Here is a 27,139-nt window from a genome sequence, read left to right on the forward strand (position 1 = left end):
TAATACAGCATCTATTTCCAGACCAAATCTAATAAATTTAGAGCATGGACATCCATCCATCCATCCTCTATACCCGCTTTTTCCTGAAAGCCAGGGTCACGGGGATCTGCTGGAGCCTATCCCAGCTCTCAGGTGAAAGGCAGGGGTCCACCCTGGACAGGTCACCAGTCCATCACAGGGCCACATAGAGACACACAAAGACAGACAACCTCACACACTCACACTCACTCCTACGGGCAATTTAGATTCACCAATCAACCTGACATACATGTTTTTGGACTGTGGGAGGAAAGAGCATGGACAAACTTCATTAAATTGTATCAATAAGAGTATAAAAACATCTGACACACTCAGTGTTGGAGGCAGAGGTGGGTTTGTATGAGAAGATGAAGAAGTGATTGGTTCTGGAATCACATATCTAAGCATTTTACAGAACATCTGTGCTGACATTAATCATTTATGCAGACAGATCTAAATCATTTTAAAAACAGATGACACAAAGGAACCGTCAAGAGATTTTTTCCACTTTATTCTGTTGCCATTATTCTCGTGGTAAGAAACAAGCAGCCACTTACAGATTTAACAAGTTTACTGTTCAACACAACAAGAATCCACAAACACACACAGCCACTGACCAGTCACAGTGCCGTCAAAACAACTAATCCATCCAACAAAAAATAATATTATTAGGTAAAAAACAGCACCAGTTATTGTGAACCTGTGGCATTCAGGAGACTTCTATCTGTTTATGGTGCTCTTCATGCATGGGTGTTGGTGTGGCACGGGTGATTCACATTGGCACGTTTATTCTTTCAATTAAAAAAAAAACATCTTAAATATATAGTACACAGACAAGAACTCATGATCATGTATAAATATAATACTGCTAGGAATGAGACATCATCAGGAGGTGAGAAGGTCAGTGGTTTTCTTTCGCCTGTGCAGCTCAATCTTTCTGCCCTGTGGAGACACTGCTCTAATAACAATCCACCTTTATTTTTTTTACAAGTAGTAGCTTTACTTTCAAAATTCAATCCATAAAATGCACACAATCCAGGGCCTCATTTATCAACTGTATACAGTCAATTTCGTTTGTAAATTGTTTCAGAAATGAAAAATCTGGTTATTCTGTTCTTGTGCTTGATCATGTGAGAACATTTAGAACTGATATTCATGGGAGCCTAAAAAATCCCTAATGGCAGACAACTATTCCTCAATTATTTCTTGACATTTTAAAGATCTTCTTTGTAATTTTTTTTGTTTCTTAACAATTCTTAGACACAAATTTACAAATTAGTTTAGTAAAATTTTGATAAATGACACCCTTAGAGTTTACAACAGACAAACAGTTCCAGAATTCATTCAGAAGCCGTGATGTCTCTGGTGAATAAGAAGGCACTGCACTACCCTTTATTAGTGTAAACTACAACATCCATGATTCTTACGTTCTGTACTGCCTTCCTGTTTTCCCCACTGGGGTTTAAAATCACACACACACATAGCACTTTGCAAAGTCTACAGATGCCACAAAGCCAACAAAGATCTATCAGAAAAGCCTACATTTAGCCATCGTGGGATTAGTTCTGAGATACACCCATGTCTGGCCATAGCTTGTATACGTACAGTCTATAGACCCTGCTAAACTGCAGGTGAGGCTGGGATGTTTCTGGTACATGTGTGTCAGTCAGTGGCAGTGAAAGTATTGATAATGATTGATGGGTCAAGTGTGACTATTTAGAGAGTGTAGCCCTAAGATCACATGGTGTTTGACGCAGTTGGATTTCATCACCACACAGCACAGTTCATCCACTGGAAACAAAAACACTGTTAGAAGAACCCGTAGTGCAGCAGGAAGCTGAGCACAGTGGGTGGTTTAATCACAAACAGAATCCACACATGTTCATATGACTCTAAAACTATGGTGTCTACAGTGTACCGTATGTCTGTGCATGTGACGGGTATAATAGATATTTCACTCAATCCAGTTCTACGGTTTTTTAACATAATTCAGTCAACTTCATTTCAAACCATCAAAAACTGTACTGGTTTTGATCTTTCAGTTTGCTTAGTTTGTTTATTCACAGGACACGAGCAGGGTGATAATGAGCGGACTTTCTCAGTGTTAGTATCATCACCTTGAATTTGGGAACTCATTTTAAAATCATAGCTAGCCCTTCACTCTTATGTAATTAATCTGGTCAGTCACTCCAATTAAGACACAAATTAGATTTGTAAAAGTCACTTTGGCAAATCACCGATAGGTTGTCACCAATCACAGACCTGCTTAATTATATTTTTCCCTCTCAACATTAATCCTGTGATTTCAAATCAGTGCAGTTTTCCTGGTTCCTCAGAAATATTCAAAACATGGAGCCTCGGATGGTTGAAGCTCGAGCACCAGTGATTACCAAATACCACTGGAGCGGCCACCAGGTGGGGCCAAGATCCGAGCTGAGGATCTCTTCGGGATGTGGTCATCAACCTGAGACCCTGAGAAAGAATCGCACAAAATACAATTACCTTTGTTTCATTCATAAATTAAAAGGACCAAAACTGGAATAAGGCTTCCAGTGAACAACCACAGTTTTATTAGTTTTGTTTCAACTAACCTGAAAGGCTAAAGGAGGACTCATGGAGATCTCGGACCCCCTGGTGCACTCGAGCACAGGGTTTGCTTGACGTTTCTCCATCTACTTGGCCCAAACCAAGCTCTTTCTTCATAGTGTTTGCCACCTTGGCCACATCACCAGAGTATGGATCTCTGACAACCCCTTTATAAGCCTGAGTCTGAAACAGAAAAAGAAGAAGTGAAAGGTTAAGAATGGGAGCAGGACTTGGACAGCAAGTTGTAACCATTTTGTCACCAAAAATTAAACTAAAAGTAGTACTTTACTTTTTGAAACCACTTTTATCATCCAAGTATTATGTACTGTCTTTATAGTGGGTAAGATGAGGACAGAAACAGGTGTGAATGAATGAAAGCAAACACACCTTTTCTCTCTGTACCATCTTCTTATAGAGATAGTCAGGGAAAGTACGTTGTGGGTAGAACTTTCCAGATCCTTCGGCGCACATAAACACACCATTCTCACACACCAAACGTCCTCGGCTGATGGTGACCAGAGGAACACCATGGCATCGCATCCCCTCATAGAGATTGAAGTCTCCGCCCTGCACCTGAGTGCTCACAGAGATTGTCCTAAACAGAACAGCCATAAATACCTGTGAGTTTGTTCTGCACTAAATCAAGCAATAAGGATGAGTAATCTGTGTATATGAAACATATCTTTACACTGTAAATATGATTTCCTACCTCGTTGCATCTGGATCCCAGACCACGACATCAGCGTCAGCCCCAGGGATAATACGACCTTTGCGTGGGTACAGGTTGTAGATCTTCGCAGCATTGGAGCTTGTCACTGCCACAAAACGATTTTCATCCATCTTTCCTGTAACCTGTGATGCATCAAAATGTCAGAAAACAATACAACATAAATCTATTTTTTTTTAAGACAAAGACAGTTTCTTTGCTCCAGGTTTGCTACTTCATTTTTGGGGAGCTTGGATTCAGGGTAGTGCAAATCCAAAAAAAAAACAAAATAAACTTCCTTATATTTATTCAACAGTTTCCAAAACTATTCTAATATCAGTGTTTACTTCACAAAGAAAAGGGACTTGGTCTGTTCCTATCAGTCTAGTATGTGTTAAATATGCCACAGATTTACTTGCAGATTTGTGTGTAAGTGTGTGTGTTTCTGTATGTACCACTCCTCTCTCCCAAATGACACTCATTCTATCCTGGACGCCAGCAACTCCATGAGGGATCTTTGTGAAGTCCTCTTTGCCCAAAGCCCTTTGTTTGGTGCTAAATGGACGGTGCTCTGATGCCACAACGCTCAGAGTATCACTGGAAACAGGATTTGCAAATGCAACACCAGTTTAAATTTTCACTTAGTGCCTGTATGAAGAAATGCTTGATGTCAGCAGATTCACTGCAGCACAAGGAGCAGCACAACAGAGTGTTTATTTGTGGTATGTAGTGAGTACATACTTGCCCAGCAGGCCCATGAGGTAACTTGGTGTGTTGGGGTCGAGGCGGAGAGGAGGGACAATGACATGGGCAGCAGCATGAGCCCAATCCTGGTGGTAATACTGCATCCCAGTCAGCACTGCATGAGCCACTGTGGTCTCTGCATGGACCACCTTACCTACAGAGGCAAAATGGAAGGGAAGGAAAAGAAAAGAAGAAAAGTGGTATGTTACAAGAAGCTCATCTTCATCCACTTTATGTCATCACCATTATCAAAATCCTCATGCTAGTGTTGTTTATTGCCACTTACCTTGAATCTTAGCAGCAGCAATCATGTCTCCAGCAGACATACTGGACACATTCACCAGGTAGATTGGGCAGCGGGCCTGCAATCACAAGTGGATTCATTCATTTAGCAGTAAAATACAGATATTTGCACACAAAATAAAATAAAATATAGTGTTGCATCTGTTTACCCTGTTGGCAATGGTGACAGCTCTGTGAGTTGCCTCAGACTCCAACTGCAGACATACAGACAGAATCACAAAAAGAGCAGTACTCTATATACATGTTGATTTTGAATCTTTACCACAAACTTCTATCCAAATAAATTACAATGCCTTATGTGTATAACTTGTCATGGTCAGATTATTAACTTTTATGGTAAATGACACATGTATCACATTTCCAATTAACTTCACATGCCAGACAGTGTTTTTTAAATCCCAAACAAAGCTCAAGTCATCAATTATGCAAGTTTTGTCAAAAATTCCTTATGTTCATGTAATATGAGCAGAGAAAAATTAAAATAAAAAATAAGCGCAATAAAAAATAACATTAGGTGTAACTTTACCTCTTCTGGCCGACTGATCTCAATACCCTCTGGTCCAGCAATGCCCAAATCCAGAGCCTCTTTGGCACCCTAAAAACACACATATATTCAAGTTTGTAATTCTTTCTGCAGTATTGAAAAAGCATGCAGACAATTGCAGATTGAATTTTTTCTATATACGTATCCAAAGCAGTCAAAGTCACACTATTACATAAAATACAATCCCATTATACAATGCTTTTGCTCTCGTGACAGACCAAAGTTTGTATGATTATGAAGAATGTGAATGTGTTTGTGTGGTTATTTCTTTGTTTGGTTGTGCACCTCTGCCACCAGTTCTCCATTCTCTGCATGGACACGTGCGATGGCCCCAATATCCTTACAAGTCTGCAGCGTCTGGTACAGCTCTGAATCCCTCAGCATCATCATGTCTTTGTAGGCCATGAACATCTGGAAGGAGTTCACCCCATGCTCCCTCACCAAGGTCTCCATCTCACTACACACCTGATCACAGAACAAAGATCAGAGGTCAAGTGTCTGAATTGCTGCTAGGAGACAGCAGTACGGGCAAGTTTTGGCTGGACAGACAGGGAAGTGCATTAGGGGGGTGTGGATGTATGTATATTATTTATATGGGGTGTGAAATGAGCTTGGGCAGCAGCCAGAATGACAATGCTGCATTTAGATTGAGGACTGTCCCAGTCACAGTCAGATATTAGCCATACAGAAAAATCTTTAATATACTCAGAATGCCAACTCCAAATAAACTGTGTTTATCAGGTAAAATATTCTAATTACGCTGCAGTAAAAGGTGTTTTAAGGTCATCTTTTAAATAGCAGATATAGTCACATCGCTGTCCTGATGAAATATTGAGGCACAAACCACAAGTTACAAATACGAAGGTCTTAAGTGTACAATAAAATAACGCGCTGTTGCCAAAATGCATGTGTCAACCATGCAATAAGGCAGTAAGTGAATTGGGGTTTTATTATCTTGTTTGCAATTGTTACAACTAGTGATTTCAAATAACATCTTTGTGTGAGTGCATTTTAAGATGTGCTTAACTGCACCATTAATTGACAAAGGAAACCATCCAAATCCTTAGTCTTTTTAATCCTGGTTTTACAAGGATGTTATAAACAGCTACATTTTACACAATCTGACATTAGCATTTTACTATATATATATATACATATATATATATATGTATATAAAATAAGATCTAGCACATGCACACAGTGAGCATACGATATAGCTCAGACATTAACGCCAAAGGCTGAATGAGGCACACTGACTCATAGAATCTGCCTAATGTGCCCACTGAACATGTATGTTAACCTAGACTGTGTTAAGGTTTAATCTAGGTCATTACACATTTTACACATAAATGAAAATGGTTGCACTGCTTCAGTTTTTATTCTATGACCTTGATGAGCAAAACAGTAAAGAATGATTTATTTTTTAAAAATCAAGACTGACTTGTTTTCAGGCTGTTTTTTGGCCCTGAATCAGCTCACACTTTGACTCTGTGGGTCTTACCTTTGGTCCCCACCAGGTCACCCCAACGTGCAGAGCATAGTCGCAGCACGCCTTGGCGTCAGCCAGAGCTCGGCAATTCTCATAGGCATCCAGCAGGGAGCAGTGCTGTTCAGGCAGCACCAGAGCCATCACCATGGTGGTACCACCCATCAAAGCCGCCTGGTTGAGGTGAGGGGTGAGAAGGGGTGTGTTGGAGAAGGAAGGAAGGATGGAGAAAAAAACAAAAATGAGGCAGAGCGACAGAAAAGAGAGAATGATTAGAGAAGAGAACAATGATTCCATTGTGTGTAACACAGATTCTGTTTGTCCTGGTAACAGTGAGCAGCAGTCCTTATTAAGTGTTTTCTTGTCATCATATAGTCAACTAATTGCTAGTTATATAAACTGATGTTTAAACATTCTTAATACAGAAAGATTGAGTGTGGATTGAGTTTTTTTGTGAAAATTTTATTTCACACTTCTATATTGTAGCCTGTAGATCTTTTGATTTAGAGCTCTGTTGTGTTATAAATCTGGTAAATCCAATGTGAATTTGTTTAGGTTTGGTTATCATAAGACAACCCCCACAAACACACGTCTTAATATTTAAATTAAATATTTATATCTTAATATTTAATAAAGAAAAAAATAATAATTTACATACAAATAATTACAAATAATTGAACTTAATTTAATTTATAATTAAAACTCAAAATAAAAAAATACAAAAAAATTACATAAAACTACTCAAGAGGACAATACAAAACAAATCACAATCAGTATACAAAGCAAACACAGCAATGAATAAACCGAAAAACAAAACCAGCAACAAAGTGGAGGTAGAAAGAGGACACAGAGAAGAATGAGTAGAAGGATGAACAATGAGTTGACTGGCTAGAAAACAGATGTGCTGGAGACAGTGGTCCAAAATCACTGGTCTCAGGCGACTCAATGGTAAATGCGCTTTTGTGTAGCCATGAAAACAGATACTGCTCAGTCATGCCTATCGGATATCCACCACCTCCTCCTCTTCCTCCTCATCATTCTAACCTAAACTGCTCTGACAGCGACCAATTCATTGTCATCTGAAACAGTCTAATTGCTTATTAAACAGAAAATGAAGAGAGAGAGAGCTAAAAACATTGCTTTTGTAACATGCCTTTACTGCCAATTTACTGTAACATGCCAATTTATTTCTGCTCAGTATAGAAAAAAAACATTATTTCTACAACTTAACAAAGGGACATGTCACAAAATTTAAGCACAGCCCTAATTTCTGTGTCAGTGTGGGCTTGTGCCTCCAGACTCCAGACGGGTTTCAGATGGGATCATGATTTTGACTGACAGTTCTATTAGTCAATATTACCAGGTTACCCGTTACTATAGTAACCTGTCCTGCAATCTGCAGCATCAGCATCAACGACTTCGGCACATGTGTGTACATGAGGAGTGCAGCATCATCGATCACTGTCAGTGTGTGTGAGAGTGAATCTTTATGTGTGTATGTGTGTGTGTGTGTGTGTGTGTGACAGAGATCAGGGACTTTGGACACACAGCTGGGGATTGTGAGATTTAAACTGTCTAGCTGTCTACATGTCCTTAATTAGAATTTACTGCCAGTACAGGCCTTAGAAAGGCAGCACTGTTTGAACAGAAAAAGAAACAGACTTAAAAAATTCATCAGTGTGAGGATTTCAGAGGATAGTATCACACTTTTCTCTGTCCAGAATAAAATTCAGTCTAAAATATTTCTTTTTTTTAGGCCACATCTGTCACCAAATAAAGAACCAATTAATATATGTCATGAAAATCTTACTTTACTTAATATCTAATATAATCATCCTATAGTGTTGGATTAAGCATGTGACATTACTGCATTTATCATACAGCTTGCAGAAACAGACTCATTGTTTAATTTAGATGGACTACAGTGTAACAAAATGCACATTGTCACTGTCTTAGACAAACATGTAACATCTGACTCTGCAAGCAGGCAGTGTGTTTATTCAGTTATAATACATTATGCCATAATACAATTTACAATTTAATCAAATGTCCCACACTCTCTTGTCAAACCATAGCAAGTCCAACTGGAACCTTTGGGTCCTTCAACATATTGTGGATCTCAGAAAGTCAATGGTGACACATAAACCCCAGTGTTTTAAGATCAGTCCTCCACTCTATTAAAAACGCCTACTGTGATGATAATCCCCTGACAAAAAGTAGAGCAGCTGGGTGGTGTACACATCAGCAAATACACTTTTAATTTGGGCAATGGAAATTGAAGCGATCTCCAAAGCCCTGCAGACTTTGCGCACAGACATGAGCCATCCAATAAAATGTTCCATGTCTATCAAATGTCCAGTAAAATCTTGCTCTGATGGAAACTGCATGCACGACCGAAAGAGAACGGGAGGAGGTGACAGTGAGTGCGAGTGAGACATGACTGATCTGAGAGAAGGACAGGATCTCTGTATGTTGGACTCAGAAAGGCTATCAGTGCCAGACAGATTACCACTGCAGTTCTCTGATCAGCCTCTATCAGCACCACTCATACTTCACATCACAGCCGAACACCTTTCATCCTCCTTCTCTCCTGCCTGCAGTGACATTAATATTATCTCTGCAGGAATAGATACTGCTCTGAATCAGTGCTCTATGAAAAAGTAAGATCTCGTCTTGTGCAGTCAACTACTGCCATGATTGGTATGATTGATCTGCAATGTACAGACTGAATATGGATAATAGTGGAGTGGATCCAACTTACGAGTATAAGTACAGCATACGTTATTCTGTTAGTAGTTACAAATACTAGTTACTAATACAAATACTTTGAGTACTGTGATGAACATAAATAACAGTTGCTTTGCTAAGATAAATTACATAGTTGTCTAAATAGTCAACAAAGACAAAAACCAGCAATTTGTTCAGGTCACCGAGTTTATACTACTCTGTATAAAACCTTAAAACACTACTTACAGCTGCATGTACAAACAAATCATCCACACTGCATGTCATTTCTTTCTACTTTACACCAACCTTTAAATGTGTGAGTATGTACTTGGGTTAGGGACAGGCAAAAAGGGGTGAAGCAAAAAAAAAAAAAAAACAGAAAGGAAGAGAAAGAAGAGAAGAAGGAAAGGAAGCAGGAGAGGAAGCACAGTGTTACAAAACGATGAGAAGAAGGGAAGAGGATGTGGAGGGAAAATAGTTTTGGGGTTCAGCACAATTGCACAAGGGCCATTGCTATGGTGACGCTGTAACCATAGGGGCCACACAATGCTACTATGGTCATGCACACACACAATTATTGCCACAGTAAAAGCGGTGGTTAGTTGCCATGGCAACAAGGTCAGTGGGTAGGGGTTGGTGCTTGGAGGGGTACTGGGGAAGAGCTGGATTCAAGCCCCCAAAATTCCTCTGATCTCAGTTGGCATTTCTTTACAGGCTGGCCTCATTTGACTAAAATACAGCACTGCAAAGTCCCTGCAGTTACTGAGTCATGAATCTTCCAAACGCACTGGCAGTATTTTAAAGCTGACAGGTACTAAAAGAGCTTCAGATCTCAGTTTTGGACAAGTTGGACAAGATTCTGTTTTCAGAACAAACGTAATAAATTAATTGAGAGAAATAATTGGCATAGAAATTGATGATGAATTAACCAGTAGTTGCACCTCTATGCTGTACATTATTAACGGTGTTTCAAGGTGCATTGACAAGAACTATTAGCAAAACAATTAGCCAATGTGCCCTCATCTCATATTATGCTTAGCATATGCCACACCTTCATTCACCCAGACACTCCCTGACTAAAGACCCCAGGGGCAAAAATATTCCAGGCAACAAAAACAATAACAGCCTACAACATCCTCCAAAACATGCAGCCACTGCAGGCAACAATTACACTGCTTCTTTTGAATTTTTAAGCTTCCTAATTATTAAATCATCCTCTCTGCTCTGAGTCTCAGGGGATCACTGGAAAATATGCAGAGAATCCATAATCATCCATGTCTATAATGAACTAATAAATCCAGCACGAATAAAGACTGAACAGCTGTATTTGTGAGAGAGAGTAAATGAGCCTGTAAAAATTGTTGCTTTTAACCAGACAGCTAGGAGTAGCTATCAGTGACAGCTGTTTAAGTTTGCTTCCTATAGGACCAGCGTGAGAACATATGTCATCATTAGTCTTGATGGATGTAGAAAGCTGAAAGCAGGGACCAATATTTCAATGTAGACAAGACAGAGAGTAAGAGAGAGGGTATGTGTGTATGACAGCTGATTCTAAATGTGTTTGATCACAGTCATGCTGATGAATCAACTCATAACACAGCTTTGTGTGTTTCTGTGTGTGTGGTTATACCTTTGTCCCACTGTAGAAGTCATCCTGGATGCTGGCATTCATGAAGCTTTGCTGCAGATGCACACAAGTGTCTATTCCACCTGGCAACACCAGCTTTCCAGAGGCATCAATCACTTTAGCCCCACCTGGTATCATCAGTTCCTTTCCAACCTAACAGAGATAACACAGAGACACACAACTTTATTAATAAGTGGTTTGTTCACATAAGAGAGCTATTGGGTTCAAAGTAACTGTAGCCCATTAAATTGTGAACAGTGTGTGTCCATTCTCCACATGTTATTTCTATTTACATTCTTTCAGTATTGCTAAAATGAAGCATCTCGTGTTTTTAAGTTTTTAAGTTTTTATCTGTACAAGAACTGTTTAACTGAGCATGTAATATACAGAACCTTACTAGAACAATTCATCACTCATTATTTATTGTTTCAGCAAGCCATTCAAAACTAAAGATCAAACTTATGGTAAAACCTTTTCACCCTTTAATAGGCTGAACATGAGCACCCTATGACATACCCTTGACAGTACTGTAATAAGACAGTGAACAGGAAAGCTCATGTTCTGTCATTGCAGTAGAGTGTTTAAATAAGAGAACAGATGAGCTTTCCATGAAGCAAATGCATCATTTTCACTGAAACTGGTGCTCATTTCCATGACAACATTCTGTGATCTAATTATAGTGTTTGCTATCATCATGGAGAGCTCATTCTCTTCATGCTGTATTATGGTCAAATGAGTCACACTAACAGCTGGAGATAAACTGGACACTGAACGTGCAGGTCACAATGAGAGTGTATGTATGTGTGTGTGCATGAAGAGAAGTAATGGAAGCAGTACATGTGTATTTAATGAAGATCGAGTAAAAATCCATTTGCATATGTATGTAAGGATAAAATACATACAGCAGTAATATGTGCTGGGTGTTACCTGCTGAATGATGCCATTCTCAATGTAGACATCTGCTTCTTGGGTGAAGTCATCATTAACCACTTTCCCTCCCTTGATGAGGATACGCATGGACCCCATGTTGACTGCCTTAGTCTTGCTGGATATTAAAAAAAAAAAAAAAGATATTTAAATTAATTTTTACAGTATATAAAAAGGATGGTTCATAATGTACGCTATAAAACTGAGCTCTACGTCTTGTGGGGGAGCAATGGGAAATAACCAAGAAATGCTGCTGCATGACATGTTTGGCACATCTGAAGGGCAGCCTTACCGCAAACCACAATATTTTTTCATCCCTGAGCACTACTTCCACCAGGCTGTCCAATGTTTCTTTTTATAAATGAATTCCACCGCAAACTAAATTATATTTTGCCTAATGCTAACCACTGTCATGATCTTTCTTTCCCAGACTTGGCATCCTGTGGAGTCTTATATTTGTCAGACACATACAAATACAGGAAGATTGAGCTTTAAAAAACATTTATTGTTTGAATTGAGACAGCTCAAAACTGTGCAGCAAAGAATTAAAGAAAGTACAGTAGCATTTCTTTTCATTCATCTGACCTTGCATCCCTAATGAAGTGGCTTTTCCAAAAATCCTTATAGTATGTAACACAAAAAGACAGGAGAAACAAAGGGGATGGACCAACACTTAGTGTAGCATTTCCTTTTCTCTACTAGTGAGACTGGGAACCTGGTGCAGCTTTGACAGTCACTACATGAATGTTTAGGTCTCGCTGACAGAGTGAACAGAACAGACCTTGGAATCTTCCCTACATCCTCAAGATTAGGACGAGGCCAGAGGATGAACAGAAATTCCAAATCCGAGTCCAATGTGTGATACTTTCAGATAATTATTCAAAAAGAAACTATAGTAATGGGATGATACGACAGTTCTTCTACAAATATCCATATGTATATGTATGTATATGTGTATTCTGCATGGTTGGCTGTGTGCAATGTGTTTGATGGTGGGACACAATGGCCTCCCAGTCACACAGAATTAACTCAAAGAGCTGGTGGAGAATAGAGAGAGGAAGGAGAAGAGAGAGGGGGAGTGACAAGGGAAGAAAGAGAACAACAAACAAAAAATAGGGAGAGAACAGAGCCTGAAATCTGTACCCCAACCTGATGGGTCCAGTGAGGTGGAGGATTTCAGATATGAAACAAAAATAGACCTTGGGTTTCCTGTTGGTGAATCTACTTCTTAAATAACACAAACATGCAGTAGATCAAGAGAGGTCTGTCCCAAGTGACTAACAGTACTACACCTCACAGGCCTGACAACTACTCACTGAGTTGGAGTCAAGTTCAAGCTTGGTGGGATTTTTTAAAATTAATTATTACTAAGCGTAAGAAAAGAGCAGTTACTTTCAAGATCTTACATACAATTTTGCTGTACACTAAGCCTTAAGTCTATGGCTTCAGCATTGCACAGAAATAATTTGGGATCACAGCAGACTCAGGGAAAATTGAGGGAAAAAGAAAAAAAAATAGAAAATTAAATTAGAGAGGGAGGGGAGCAAGAGAGACAGAGAGGAATAACAGAAGGAGATAAGTCAACTTACAGAAGAAGATTATAAACGGGGATGACTGTGTAGAGGTGAAAAATAAAGTGATTGTGGTAAACATGGTAGTGATGATGGGGCTGGGGATTGCGGTATGGAAAGCGGTGCCCTAAAGACACGGCAGCCAGACTAAAAGATTGGTTTCCCAGGAGATGGGAAGTGGCATGCATTCAGGAGAAAACAGGCTATGCACAAACGCACCCACAAACACCTACATGTCATAGCAGGGCGAGGAATATTAAAACACCAGGACTGATTTGCCACTTCAAATTAAATTGTAAAATCAATGCAAACACATTTGTCATTTTACATTAAAACTCAACCTGCCTGACCTTCTAACCATCAGGCCAATCCATGTAAAATTAGGCATGAGAATTCTAATAAAGGCATTGCATACTGTTGTAGATGGTTGAGCTGTGGCCATGTTTTGTTTTGAAATGTTTCCCAAGTACTATGTAAAATTCTGGCCTCTATGACTTGAGATTTAATAGCTGAAGCTGCTGTTGTCACTATTTTCCAGTCAGCTCTGTCCAAACCCACATAGCTGACTGTGTGTGTGGGAATGGGAGACAGTGACTAAACAGACCTCTGCACCAGACACTGGAAGCTTTGTGGAAATTAAAGTCAAATTATGTAAGTGACATTCTTGACAGCGATCCCTTTAACACTCACAAACACCAAGTAAACCTCCCGTCTGCTCAGCAGAAGAAAATATAATCAAAAAAATACTCTGTACTGTCTGTTTTCTTTATCATATAATAGAGCCTTTAAAAAGAGGTTAATGACAAGACAAATTTCTGGCAAATAATACTCAGCGTGGAAAAGCATCAAATTCTCACATTTGTTTTACAAATTGCTTGAATAATCACAGAAACGAATAATTGATTGCCAAAATAAATGATTTTGTGTGAATTGTCTAATCAACTAAATGACTGTTTCCAGCTCTACTGTGCAGTGCTACCAAATACTGTTTTAGTGTTTTCATTGTGCTATGTGTGTGTTATGGGCTACACAAACCAATGAGTAAGAGACTGAAAATTGGCTAAGACACACCAAGCTGACATTCAAACTTCAGGCATCACTGAGCTGTCTGTGCTCGACCACTGTAGTTTTTCAGTCTGCTCTACATGTTTCAGTCTAATTCAGTGTTGTGCATCTTGTGCACCAGCTGTTTCGCCTGCTAAATCAGAATTTCACCTACTTAGATGAGTTTTTGGTTATTCCTCATCAAAAGCATATTTACATCTTGTAAAAGATGTCTCACTTTTTAAGGCGGTCTTGGGACAACTTGAAGTGATTTGAGGCCACATGAAGAAATGTGACTGAAGAGATGTGATACGACACAAAGGACCGTGGGGAGCTGTGATGTGATGCGATGAAATGAGAGGTGTCATGGACAACATGAAACAACATCAGGAGATCCATCCAATGGTCTTCATTACTACTTGTTTTTAAGGTCAGCTTGGTGTTGGATTTCAGAACCCTTAGGATACCATTTCACAGCAATCAGTGACAGTGTGAAAAGCTGTTGTTACAGTGAAACATGGAAGGGCTTTAAAATCTAAGATAAAAAAACAAGAGTTTATTAAGTCTAAAAAGGCTGACCATGTTTTGTATACTACCTGGATGGCTTTACTAAATGTGCCCAAAAAATTCCTCTAAAGACCACCAGGCTGAAAAGCACAGATCTATTTTAGATCGTTTTTAGTGTAAGTCTACAGTGTGTGTATTTGCTTTCTGCTGTGTCATAGTTATTATGACAGAGCAGGCAGCCTGAGATACAGACACAACGACACACACTGACACACCAGGCAGCGTTTCTCACTCACCCTGTGACCAGCTGCTTCAAACACAAATGAACAAAAGCACATGGTAGACTGTATATAAAGACAATATATACAGACAAATAGACAAATAGATGCACAAGCACACAGTAACTTCCCATGTACACAAACACCTTATAAATTAACACACAAACACACACTATCTCCTCTCCTCTCTCCATGCAGAGTTTTTTTAATGAAGGTGATAATTAATAATGAATGAAGAGCAGCAGGCAGACTTAGTTCAGACTCACAATGTCACAAGGACACACAGTACAACATACTGTAGCCATACCAGACACACAGCCCCTTCTCCGTCTCCGACAGAACAAGGCATGCCAGTACTGCAGGCATCATTGAGGAATGAAACTACTTTCTGTCGTATTAATGACACTGAAAACCCAGATAAAGAGCAAAGCCTGCTGACTGTGCTTTGATTGTGAAGAATATATTTTTAGAAAAAAAGCCTACATATTTAGAAACAGTTTAAATGTGATATAGCAGCTGCTGACAACCTCAGATGTTGGTTTCTGGGCAAGTGCAGGCTATATGTGTGGCATGGAAATGTGTGTGCGTGTGTTGATGCATGCTGTAAGTGAGAAGAAAAGAGTAGACAGCTGCTGACTCCTGCTTGGTTTAGAGAGTAAGCAGTATGGGGAGGGACAGTGTACAGTGTGTGTTTGGATATGCGTGAGCCAGTTTGTGTGTGTGAATGGTGGAGTTATTTAAAAATCCAGAAACTACAAACATGCATCTGACAAATTTAAAAGCAATTGGGGATAATAATAGACATTAAACACTCACACACAGAACGAGGTTAAAGAGCTGTGGGTGCTACTGAAGGTTCATGGATGAATAAGCCATTAGTGAATCACACAAAGATAAAAGACAATAACTACAGCTTCACATAACAAACTAGGGCATCACTCTGAGGATTAGGGGCATCTCTCTTTTTCTATGTGTACTCTTACCATAGTGTATTTGTGAAGACTGAACAGATGAACCATATATGCACATATTTCCTGGGTCAGTCTGTACATTCTGGTCAGTTTAAATAGTAGTAAACACCAGACTTTTGTGCTGTTTTCGGATATTCTGATCAAAGACATGGAGTAACGTTTCATAAGATATTAACTTATGGTTATGTTATGGTACAAATGTGTTGACTTTGATTTATTACAATAAATAAGTTAATCATTCTCTTAAGGTAACATAAAGTGACTGAATACTAAGTAAAACTGTGAGGTGAATTAAAATCATTTGTATTTCCTTTTTAAAGGTAGGTCTTATCAGTAACATGCAGTAAATTAGATTAGATAACATCAACATCCGCTAGATATCTTATGTTCACGCATTTTTAAAATGTGAGAATGAGACAGTATCTATGCAATCCACTTTTTTTAATGTAACTAAGTATCCTATATTATTGGCTCATTGGATCACCTTGGAGTCAAGGAAATTGTAATTGGCATTTTCGCCTCTCCACTGATAAAAGACATCTTGAGAAAATAATGAGATTAACTGATAGGTCTAATAAAATTGCCTTTGTGAATGATTATTTAGAACTGTTGTAAAAATACGTCTTTTAGAAGTCAATGACACATTATACAAACCTAAGAATTTTAATCTGTTATCCATAAAAAGGTTTTGTGGTTTTGACCCAACGATTCCATATGATGGATAATTGATGTGCACATTGTCCAGTCCAAAGGCTGATAGAAGTGCTAAGAATAGTAGATCTTTTGACTGAAATATGACCTTAGTCGTTTTAATCCAATCGATGGGTGACCATGTTGATAAGCCACTAGCTAATTTGTTTCAGTCATTTGCCAAATACCCATCTGTTCATCTGTTACCTGTATCTGTTTTTATTGGCTTGCTCAAGCCTGTCTCAGTTGTCATTAGGCCAGAGTACACCTTGGACAAATCCCTAGTTTATCACATCTATAAACTATCCATACCTATAGGAAATTCATCTGGCCTGTATGTTATTGGACAGTGGGTGGAACCAGATACACACTCAGGGATTATATGCAAACTGCACACATAAAGACGAGACGCAAACCACTGCAGCCCTGTGCCACCCATTTTACAAGCAACTGTATCACAGATTTACTGATTACAGCCTTGCAAACACGAGAATGTTGCTTTCTGGATTCAATATTATTGTAAATTTGTGACTTTATTAGTTAGACTATTCTAAACAATGTGTTAGTATTTATGATAATAGACGTATTCCCAATGTGTGATACCATGTGTAGGCCAACAGTTACATCATCTAATAATGATCCTTTCTAATGCATTCAACTGATTGTGCTGCACTGAGGACCCCTGGAGCCCCCTCAGACACCCTTAAGGTTCCTTAATGTGAAGGCCTGATTTACAAAATCAGAGCAAGTCTGCATGCACAACCCGCCATGCAGAACAAAAAAAGGTAGAGGTAAATCAGGGAATCATATCACCTGTTCAATTCAAATTCTTTACCCAACAGGATTACAGTGTATAACACACACACACCAGCAGCCTCGTCTGTATGCATGACGACTCTTAACCATCCTCCTCATCATCACGGTGACTCAATATATTTGGTTCAACTGAGAATAACCATGAGACGAATAACAGACTTCGCTTACATAACTGGAAACACACATTACACACTGCCTTATTGCACTGATGGCACGCCAAATACACACGCGCGCGCACTCGCCCATCACCCATATAACGTTAGCTCTTTTCGTCGCAGAAAGGACAGAAGATATTAAGCTTCCAACATACAATTCATTCATTTCTCTGCGGTTTTACGCGAAATTCATACAGTGCCATTCATTTTAGTGCTCGAGGAGCAAATGCCCGCATTAATTCATTCCCATCAAATGCAAACGTGAAAACATATCACTGGGTAAGTGGTAATGAAAATAAGCAATAGACAACTCCTCCAATCTGCTATTAATGTAATATAACGTTGACGTTACCAAATAAGAGATGAACTGGCATTAAAGCCCTGCGGTTTTTAACGTTAAACGACATATAGAATGTGATTTTAACGGTATAAAAAAGGTTCTTAATAATAAAATTCACTCATCTGGTCAAAACGTAGTGCATTATAAAAAATATACACTGACAATTTCATTTTAATTCTGATTAGGTTTGTTACTTACCCTTATTCAGGTTCCCAGACCCTCCTCTACAGGAGCCCGCCTGTCCCGTTGCCCAGCACCAGCCGAGTGCTCGACAGCTGGCACAGCGCGAGCCTCAGATGCTTCTTCGCCGACAGCAGCCAATCAGAAGCCGCTCGAGCTAGAGTAACAGAAGAACTGACCAATAGGAGAACACGTGTATCCAAAGAAGGGGGTCCCCGTTTTCAGACACAGGGGCGTGTCTCCTGTGCCCTGTGAGGCCTTCAAATGCTTTCGGAAATATTGCAGTTGATACCGATTTTGCTGATAATTCATTTGATAATACAAAATGTAAATGTTCTTAAAGACTTAAAATAATCAATGAGGTAAAGGTAAATTAAATGTAACCTATATCCATTATAAAAGTAAAGATAAATTAGCCTACATGTCTGATGGAAAAAAACTGTGCAAATAATTTTAAGATGAACATTAATAACAACAAAACAACAACAATCATTTTAAATTAACAAGATCTACTTTGGTATTATTCTGACCCTAGCGCTTAAAGGTTGTGCTTTCAGTGCAAATAGTTTACAAGCAGCACTTAAAGGCAACAATGTGGAGCCGAAGACCCACATATGGAGACAAGGACCTCCTCCTTGGCACCATGGCTGACTGCTGCTGTGGTGGGAATTCAGGAGCAGTAATTAATTTAAGGAGGAGGTTTAAAAGACTATTTGCTGGCTCCACAATTACTGAACAGTATAACATATTCAAGGCCTTTAACATTCTGTATACTTTTATTGTGTTGTGGATTTAATATTAAATTGATAAAATTGTCAATATGCATCAAAAATGTATAGTATCCAAATGAAAGATGTTTTTAGACTTTTCCATGTCAGGCCTTTATGTTAGAGTAGCTGACAGAAGTCACTGTAAATAGTATATAACAGCTGCGTTGAGTTTGACAAACAGCATTTAAATAATTCTGAGCGCACAAAGAAAAAGATTCTTTGGTCTGGTGAGACAAAAACTGAACTCACTGTAAAGACTCCCAAGGACTATGTAGGCCTATTTGTTGCAGGAATCCCTCTCTCTATCCTTGCATTTCCTTTCTACCTTTCAACGAATAACTGATTAATAAAGGGAAAAATACAATAATAATATGTGTAACACAATAAACAATCATCCTTCATTAAAACCTGCCATTTCATACTGCATTTACCCCATTAAAGACATAATAAATGATGACATCAGGGGTGTAATAATGATTCATATTGTCTAATCTAATAATTATTATTTTTAGATTTCGTTTTTCGATAACATTCTCACAAGTGGTAAAACTGTCATTGGCAAGAGTTTGTTCTGTCCTCTGTGAACACCAGACAAGGAAGATGCAGAGCACTTCAGAATTTTGAGTGGGATTCGGGTAATTACACCCCTCACTGACATACAATTGGATAGATGATAGTGAGGCTTAACGATAAATCACAAGAAACAGTCCTTTTTTTATTCACGGTTCATTTCTTACATTGTTCAAGTACAAAGTTAAAATGCCTTTTTAATTAGTTCATATTCATACAAGAGTAAAATAATAATAGTGCCTTTTCATTACTACGACAAACTTAAATACAGTCATTGTAAAGACAAACTTGATTTATACTTCTAACAATATATTTTTCTTGTTTTCAGATAAAATTTTAGCACCTTTTGAAACACCACCAGGTCCTCTTTTTCCTAAAAGCTCATCTTTCATTTAGTCCATGAGATGAGTGTCTGCATGCGCCACAGCATTGTATTTGTCGGTGTTGTGCATGTATCTCTGCGTGTGAGCGTTGGTCGCCCTGTGTGTCAACAACAGTGTTTTGTGTGTATTTGTTTGTAAGTGTATCAGTGTTTAAAACAGCGCAACACTCAGCCTAAAAGCTGTTGATAGGCGAACAGAAACATCATCACCGTGTCACCCATCATTTAAAAACATCAACTCCATTCCTCATGCTGTTCTTTTTCTTGTCTGACTGCACTCTCAGACAGATAGATGTTGAAATAACACTTCTTCTGTTGAGTGTAAAAACTAACAATTAACTAAAATGCAGCCAGTGGTTCCCAATCTCTTTAGTTTCTTACTCGAACTTAAGCAAATTCTTGCACATTACCAGTCTACTATTTCAAGAAGCTCAACTCTTTACAATTTATGATATTAATTAGCAGTTTTTTGCTTCAACATGGTGAAAAAATTCCTATTGATTCTACTAGGCATGATTTCTGGGTCACTTGGAACTGATTGTAATTTACAACACCACATTCTGTGTTATTTCAACTTGTTCCTGTTTGTGAGTGTCCTGTCGCTCATCGCTTCACCTTTCAGTTTCTTCTGGCATCCTTGGGTACAATAGAACAAGTCACTATACTAACTGTAATATATGCTTTCTCTAGCCTCTCGCTCTCCCCTCTAGGCTGAGACTGAACTGAACTGAGCACCAACCTTGAACAGTAAACACACACAATAACAGATTATTATTGTAATTATTATTATTATCATTATCATTACTCCCTAATCTAACATGGAATCAGAGATTACACTGACTGACTGACATGCAGCACCTGGGGGTGGGAGGGATTTAGGTGGGTTGGGGTGGGGGTGAGGGGTTGTTGGGAGCACCAAGCGACGCAAGGTGAGAATGTGACACCCAGCACCGCTGTGGGAAGCCTGATGGCAACAGGCGGCCGGCAAAACCACAGTGTGTATGCATGTGTGTGTATTTGCTTGTGTGTGTATGTGTTGATGATGTGCTTTGTAGCAAAAGGAGTTTAGAGAAGCATGAAACTCGGCACCATGTTTCCAGCAAATGTGTGCATGTATGTGTGACCTGCAATAGCACTGTAAAAAAGAGCAGAGTTTAAAAAGCACCTGAAGGTTGGTTGTATAAACGGAGAGTAAACATGATGGAAAAATACTTTGAACCTGCTGGTTTACCGTTGCTTTTTGTGACTGTTTGTGTGTGAGCACAGACTGCATGTGTCCAGTTGTTAGCTGGTATCTGAGGAAGGTCAGAGCATTGGAAGGCTTCCAGGAAAAAGATGGTCGTCTGAGGACCAAAAGCACCAGACTGACAAATGTTTTTCTCAAGACAGCCCTTTCTAAATAACACATACATTGGTATACAGGGATGTTTACACATATTGTGTATAATACTCTGTGAAACATTTGAAATATATGTACACCAAACTTGATGATAATCCATTTTCTTAACCTGCCGTTTCATACTAAAATCATGGAAGGGCTTAGTTTATCCCAGCATACACTGGGCATCAAAAGGCAAAGAAGCACCCAAGGCAGTTTGAATAATTGTATCTTGATTATGTAAAGAAGTAATGTTATTTAAACAGGGCTATCTGTTTCAGTCGTAGGAAGTAGAAAACCAGCATAGTGTCTACAGAGTAAAGGTTTGCCTCTGGTTTCAGTGGATGTCGCTGCGACACAATAAATGGAGGACGTTTTGGATCCCTATGAAGCAAAGTAGGAGTAGAACTGCAAAGGTTGCAAAGGTGGACTGTGACTGTTAACTTGTCACTATTTTAACTTTTTCACCACAAAGGGCAACACTGGGGCTGAGGCACAAGAGAAGCTGTATAGTAACTGGAAACGTTAAGATTTAATCCCTTCACTGGCTTCCTTCACTTTCCATCATGCATCCATCCTGTGAGCTGCTGCTATCACTGACCACTCAGGGTAGGTCTCAATTCCCTTATTTGCCTTGCTTGACCTGGAAAACTGTTTGGATTGTCCATCTTGAAAAGCTTATTTTTGCTCTAAGGAGCCAGGAATGAGGATCACAAGACCATCCTTCACAGAAGGCTTTTACCCAACAGACACACCTGTTTATTATTTCTGTATATGATTTAGTTGATCAGACTGATCTGATCCGACATCAAAACACCACTACAGTTAATCCACTCGCGTACATTATTCCCAACTCTTAAATTTCATTTGTTTTTCAGATTCACCATAAAACAGTGAATCTGATTATCAGAAGAACCACAAACAACCTTCTTCATTGATTAGAATTTTTCCTTTGCAAGAACTGTCATTTCCCCCTATTCTGTGAGAGGAGGAGAGTCCAGTGTCTTTCAGAAATCATTGCATTTTACTTGTATATCATTATCTCCATTAGCTATAGACACTGATGTGAGATATAATTCCAACTTTGTCTACAACATTTGGGCTAATAAATAATTTCTACAAAATATAACACATTATAACTGCAACCTGGGTTATTAAATAATCCAGGAAATCAAATATTAATAAAGTTTGATGCAAATAATCAATACATTAAAAAAAATGCTGCGACTAGAAATGCTTCATGTGCATTCAGTTGTAGCAGTAAAGTCCATGTAGTTTGTCTGATAAGTTCAGAATTCCCTCCTCATGTCATTAGTGAGCGCCACTAAGATGCAGATAAAATTAAGGGAATTTGGATGTACCTTCAGTCGGCAAGACCTATACTTTGCAAAGTGGAATTTAAGTGAAAATAAGTTAAGTAAAAGCATTTCTCAGATTGTGAGCGGCTCTGAAGGAAGGAATAATCTCAGTGGGTTAAGTTCACCCTTAATGGATGGAGCCAAGATTCAAGTATTTTTGTGGTATACAAACCCGTCATGTTTGTAATTCCAAGGTAACAGTAGTACCTTCCTGTTAGTTTAAAAAGTAATAATGGGTACATGAAAATGTGAGGAAATAAATGGTTACTGAGGCAGAGGAAGGATATACAAGACAGGGGTCAGGAGTGAGAATTAATTGTGGGCCAGGTTTCTTTAGCATTATTTGGTGAAGATGCAATGTTGAAATACGTCTTTGATTTCATTTAGGATTGTTATAGGATTATTTCTGACACTGTACCTAGCAAAGCCACAGTCGCTTATTTACTGCTGCTGGGAGTTATCAGTGCAATGTACAAAGCTGTTTTTGTTTCTGTTAGTCTGTTTGAGGTACAGATTACTGGCTGTACATTTATCGAGATTAATTTAATATTTGTATACATATTGTTGACTATATCCCATTTATGTAAATGTTTATCTCTAGCTTTGATTGTGGGGCCAAATCTGGCCCATGCACTGCTAAATGCCATGAACAATAAATATATCTTGACGTTACAATCTCTCAATTTAAAGTTGAAGAAAAAAATTGCAATTCTTGAAGGCACCCATGATTTTAGAAGGTTAATGTGCTAACAAACTAGTTTACAGAGATATAGAGACCGTGCATAATGTATCAGAAAATAAAGCCACTCTCATGATGGGTAAAACAAATTCAAAGCAAAGCTAAACAAGCTGAAAAGTCTACACTATATTGTCTGTTCACAGTTTACCTCTTTTATGTGACTCTGTATGGGACTATTTTAACATAACCTTACGTCCAGCACATCAACACAATGACCAGTGTAGGCATAAGTGTCCACTACTCGATGAACCCTGCATATTTACTGAGACTAATTTTACCACAAGAGGGTCTGATGTTTATACACACGAGCTATAACATCCAACCTCGGCCGTGAGACCTAAGGCCTAAATTACTTCTGGCTACAGCCACAAACAAGTGACATAGTTACTAAAGTGACAAACAGTATTATTCCAATTTTGCACCATTAGGATGAACATCACAGTCATTTTAGCAACAGTTAACAGTAACTAATGCAATACAACAGCACTTCTACAAATGGTATTGTGTATGTATTGCATACCAGCATATACTAAACATGAGGAAATTGTTAAAATGCTACTAGTGTACAGTATTTCACAGCATATTTACCACAAAATTAGCTGATCTTAATGTACAATCACTGCCTAAAATATTGCAAAAAAAAAAAAAACAAACAAAAAAAAAAACAGCAGTAAATAATCAAAACAGTATAAAGTTTCAAGTACTTATTGTACGGAAGCCTAATATATTATGTCTATACTGTATATATGAGAATGGCCACTAATTATAAAAATGAACAATTCACAATTTTCCTTGTACAATGACATTAACTCTGAAACATATAGGATTGTTTTAACTACACTCTAAGTGTGGCTTTGTTATGCATGCTTCCCACTAGATGGCGGTCTGTATTTGATCTTCCTTGTGTTATTTTTTTCTTAATAGCCTAATTAATGTCTAGAGTTTGTTGCATGTTTATTTGGAATAATTTACTGACCCCAGGTGAACTAGTAACAGCAGGAGGAGAAACTGCAGTACATACTACAGTATGTACTATAAATACTACAGTATTTCCTACAGTAAATAATAGATACTTGCAGGTGTTGCATAACAAATATGAAAAACATTTAAACTGCTGTGACATCCCCAAAAATTTACCCTTGAATTTCAGTATTTTAAACTATGGGCATTATTGAAATTTCATTCAAAACGGTGAGGACTCCCTCACATGTAGATGAAAATATCTTTTGGTGCTACTTAGACAGAAAAGCTTCTCGTATTTTAGCTTGGCCCACTGAGGTTAAACTCAACCACTGAGATTTTTACCTCTACAGCAGCTCTTCCACCAAGAAACAAAACTAATTATAATCTGACTTAGTTGTGGTTAAGTCAATAAAGGCTTCATATTAATCCTGTCTGAACAAGGATGGTTTTTCTTTTGGATCCTTCCCTGCACACTTGAGTACACCAAATCTGACAAATAAATAGATCTTAAAAATTCATGGTCACCTATCTTGGCTGGTGTTGCCTCCATCTGCTTGTGATCATTTGGTTTGACTCAGTAAGGGACATAAAACTGCAGCGACTGAAACAACCAGAGACCAGACAGTCTCCAAGAGCACCAAAAACTGTACAAGTGTTGTATTAAAGTGGCACCATTTGGACTCTATCACTGCCTGACCAGCACCACGAGCATTAACTGGAGTGTGAGTGTGTGTGTGTGTTCACTTCTATTTTGTGAGGACCATTTTGAGCATAATTCTCTCTGAGTGAGGACAATTTGGCTAGTCCTCACTCCTGATTGAGGGTTAAGACTTGTTTTTAGGGTTAAGGTTATGGTTATGGTAAGGGGTGGGGTTAGGCATTTACTAATTGATGGTTAAGGTTGGGATAACGGTCTAGGCAATGCATTATGTCAACAAGTGTCCTCACAAAGATAGAAGTACAGGCATGTGTCTGTGTGGTTGTATATATTTGTGTTCATTGCACTGTAATACACCAGCAGCACTGTCACTACGCATGAATACAGTTAAGTGTTACGATTCAGAGGGATTTGTTGGTGTTAATGTATTCAGAGAGATATTAAAAACAGAAATTTGGGGCATTTTTGTCCGTCTTGCGCCCCCTGGAGGTTTGAACTCCAGCTACTACACCACAGTAAAGCCAGAAGCTATCACTGTATGTATGAACTGCAAGATACAGTATACAGTACAGAAACCCTGCACCAGTGTGTGTGTGTATGTGTATGTGTGTTTATGTGTGTGTGTGTGTGTGTGTGCGTGTGTAAATCAGAAAGGTAGCACCAGGGGACTAAGGTCAGCCAGTGGTCTACATGGGGTCTAGGAAAGCAGTCCTTTACAGTGTGTATTTTTACATGTGTGTATGTATCTGGTCATGTGTGTCATGCTGCGTCAGCCAACCTTCATGAACTAGCTGCATCTTGTGTGTTGTTATCTTTGTGTGTCTATTACATATTGTTTATGTGTGTTTGCGTGAGTGTGTGTGTATATATGAGAGAGAGAGAGAGAGAGAGAGAGAGAGAGTTGGTGTGTGACTAGTTGCAGGCAAAATACTCCTTGAGCGGGGCGAAAAGGTGCCTGATGACAGGGACACTCCAGGAACGTCCCAGCAGCCTTTGCCTGGCCAGACGACTCATGTTGGACACATCGGTGTAGTGGACGGGGAAACCAAACACCCTGGAGACACAGAAAATGTAATTATTTTAGTATGGATTATATGAAGGGTGCAAGAGATGAAACGATTAGTCATTTAATCATCAGCTGATCACCAGAAACTATTATAGTTTGAAAAATAAGTTCCATGGTGTTTTACAATGACAAGAAATCAAAGAAACACCAGCTACAGTGCAATGCAAAAATTGAGGTCAGCTATAAAAGCTTTATTATATCAATTCTCAATGTACAGTATATAAAGTACGGGCGTGTTGAATCACCTGTTGTGTAACGTGTTGTGCTCAAAAAACAATTTAAGGTTTTTGTCGCTATAGCCAGAGGTTTTGATGTTCATTTACCATGTCTGATGCTCATGTTGACAAACTTGCAAAAGGGTTAAGGTAAAATTAGAGAGTGACATATAAATCACAGCGGGTGGAGATAGAAACACACAAACACCACTGTACCTTTCCATCTCGGTACACCAGAGGATGTCCTCCTTGTTGTCCATGTAGACGGGGAAATGCTCGTCTTTCCCCTGCTTCACAGAGTTGGAGCGTGTCGTTATCGTACGCAACTTCTCAAACTGGAATCAGCGTCCAGAACCAAACACAAACACATACACAAACACAAACACACACACACATGCATCCTTCTTTTAATCCTAGAGCTATCCCCTTTTTGAGCCACACTTACAGTTGTGCTCATAAGTTTACATACCCTGGCAGAATTTATGATTTCTTGGCTATTTTTCAGGTTTCATGGTTAGTGTTTGGCTAAAGCCATTTATTATCAATCAACTGGGTTTACTCTTTTTAAATCATAATGACAACAGAAACTACCCAAATGACCCTGATCAAAAGTTTACATACCCTGGTGATTTTGGCCTGATAACATGCACACAAATGTTGACACAAATGGGTTTGAATGGCTATTAAAGGTAACCATCCTCACCTGTGATCTGTTTGCTTGTAATTAGTGTGTGTGTATAAAAGGTCAATGAGTTTCTGGACTCCTGACAGACCCTTGCATCTTTCATCCAGTGCTGCACTGATGTTTCTGGATTCTGAG

General features: G+C 38.8%; 2 protein-coding genes across 9 annotated transcripts in view; both read right to left on the reverse strand.

Annotated features, from left to right (window-relative positions):
- Positions 1-1,009: 1,009 nt before the first annotated feature.
- On the reverse strand, positions 1,010-18,296 carry LOC113137594 (dihydropyrimidinase-related protein 5-like). Its single transcript, XM_026319363.1, has 14 exons — positions 18,239-18,296; positions 11,669-11,786; positions 10,745-10,894; positions 6,403-6,561; positions 5,187-5,366; positions 4,884-4,952; positions 4,507-4,551; positions 4,341-4,416; positions 4,052-4,208; positions 3,766-3,907; positions 3,314-3,456; positions 2,992-3,199; positions 2,610-2,787; positions 1,010-2,490 (listed from the first exon to the last, which is right to left on the reverse strand). Exons 2-14 carry the CDS (start codon positions 11,765-11,767, stop codon positions 2,405-2,407), a joined length of 1,692 nt encoding a protein of 563 aa, XP_026175148.1. The 5' UTR covers positions 11,768-11,786; positions 18,239-18,296; the 3' UTR covers positions 1,010-2,404.
- Positions 18,297-19,684: 1,388 nt separating this feature from the next.
- The window catches only part of dnmt3aa (DNA (cytosine-5-)-methyltransferase 3 alpha a), a 47,709-nt gene continuing 40,254 nt past the window's right edge, over positions 19,685-27,139 (reverse strand). For 6 of the 8 annotated variants that reach the window (XM_026319091.2, XM_026319096.2, XM_026319098.2 and 3 more), the window contains 2 exons: positions 26,536-26,654; positions 19,685-26,092 (listed from right to left, as the gene is read on the reverse strand). In XM_026319091.2, the coding sequence (XP_026174876.1) occupies positions 25,951-26,092; positions 26,536-26,654 (261 nt within the window). In that variant the 3' untranslated portion in view covers positions 19,685-25,950. The remainder of the gene's footprint in view (positions 26,093-26,535; positions 26,655-27,139) is intronic. The other 2 variants (XM_026319094.1, XM_026319093.2) reach the window with 2 other exon arrangements.

Source organism: Mastacembelus armatus, chromosome 24 (genome assembly GCF_900324485.2).
Source record: "Mastacembelus armatus chromosome 24, fMasArm1.2, whole genome shotgun sequence".
Classification (NCBI taxonomy): Eukaryota; Metazoa; Chordata; class Actinopteri; order Synbranchiformes; family Mastacembelidae; genus Mastacembelus; species Mastacembelus armatus.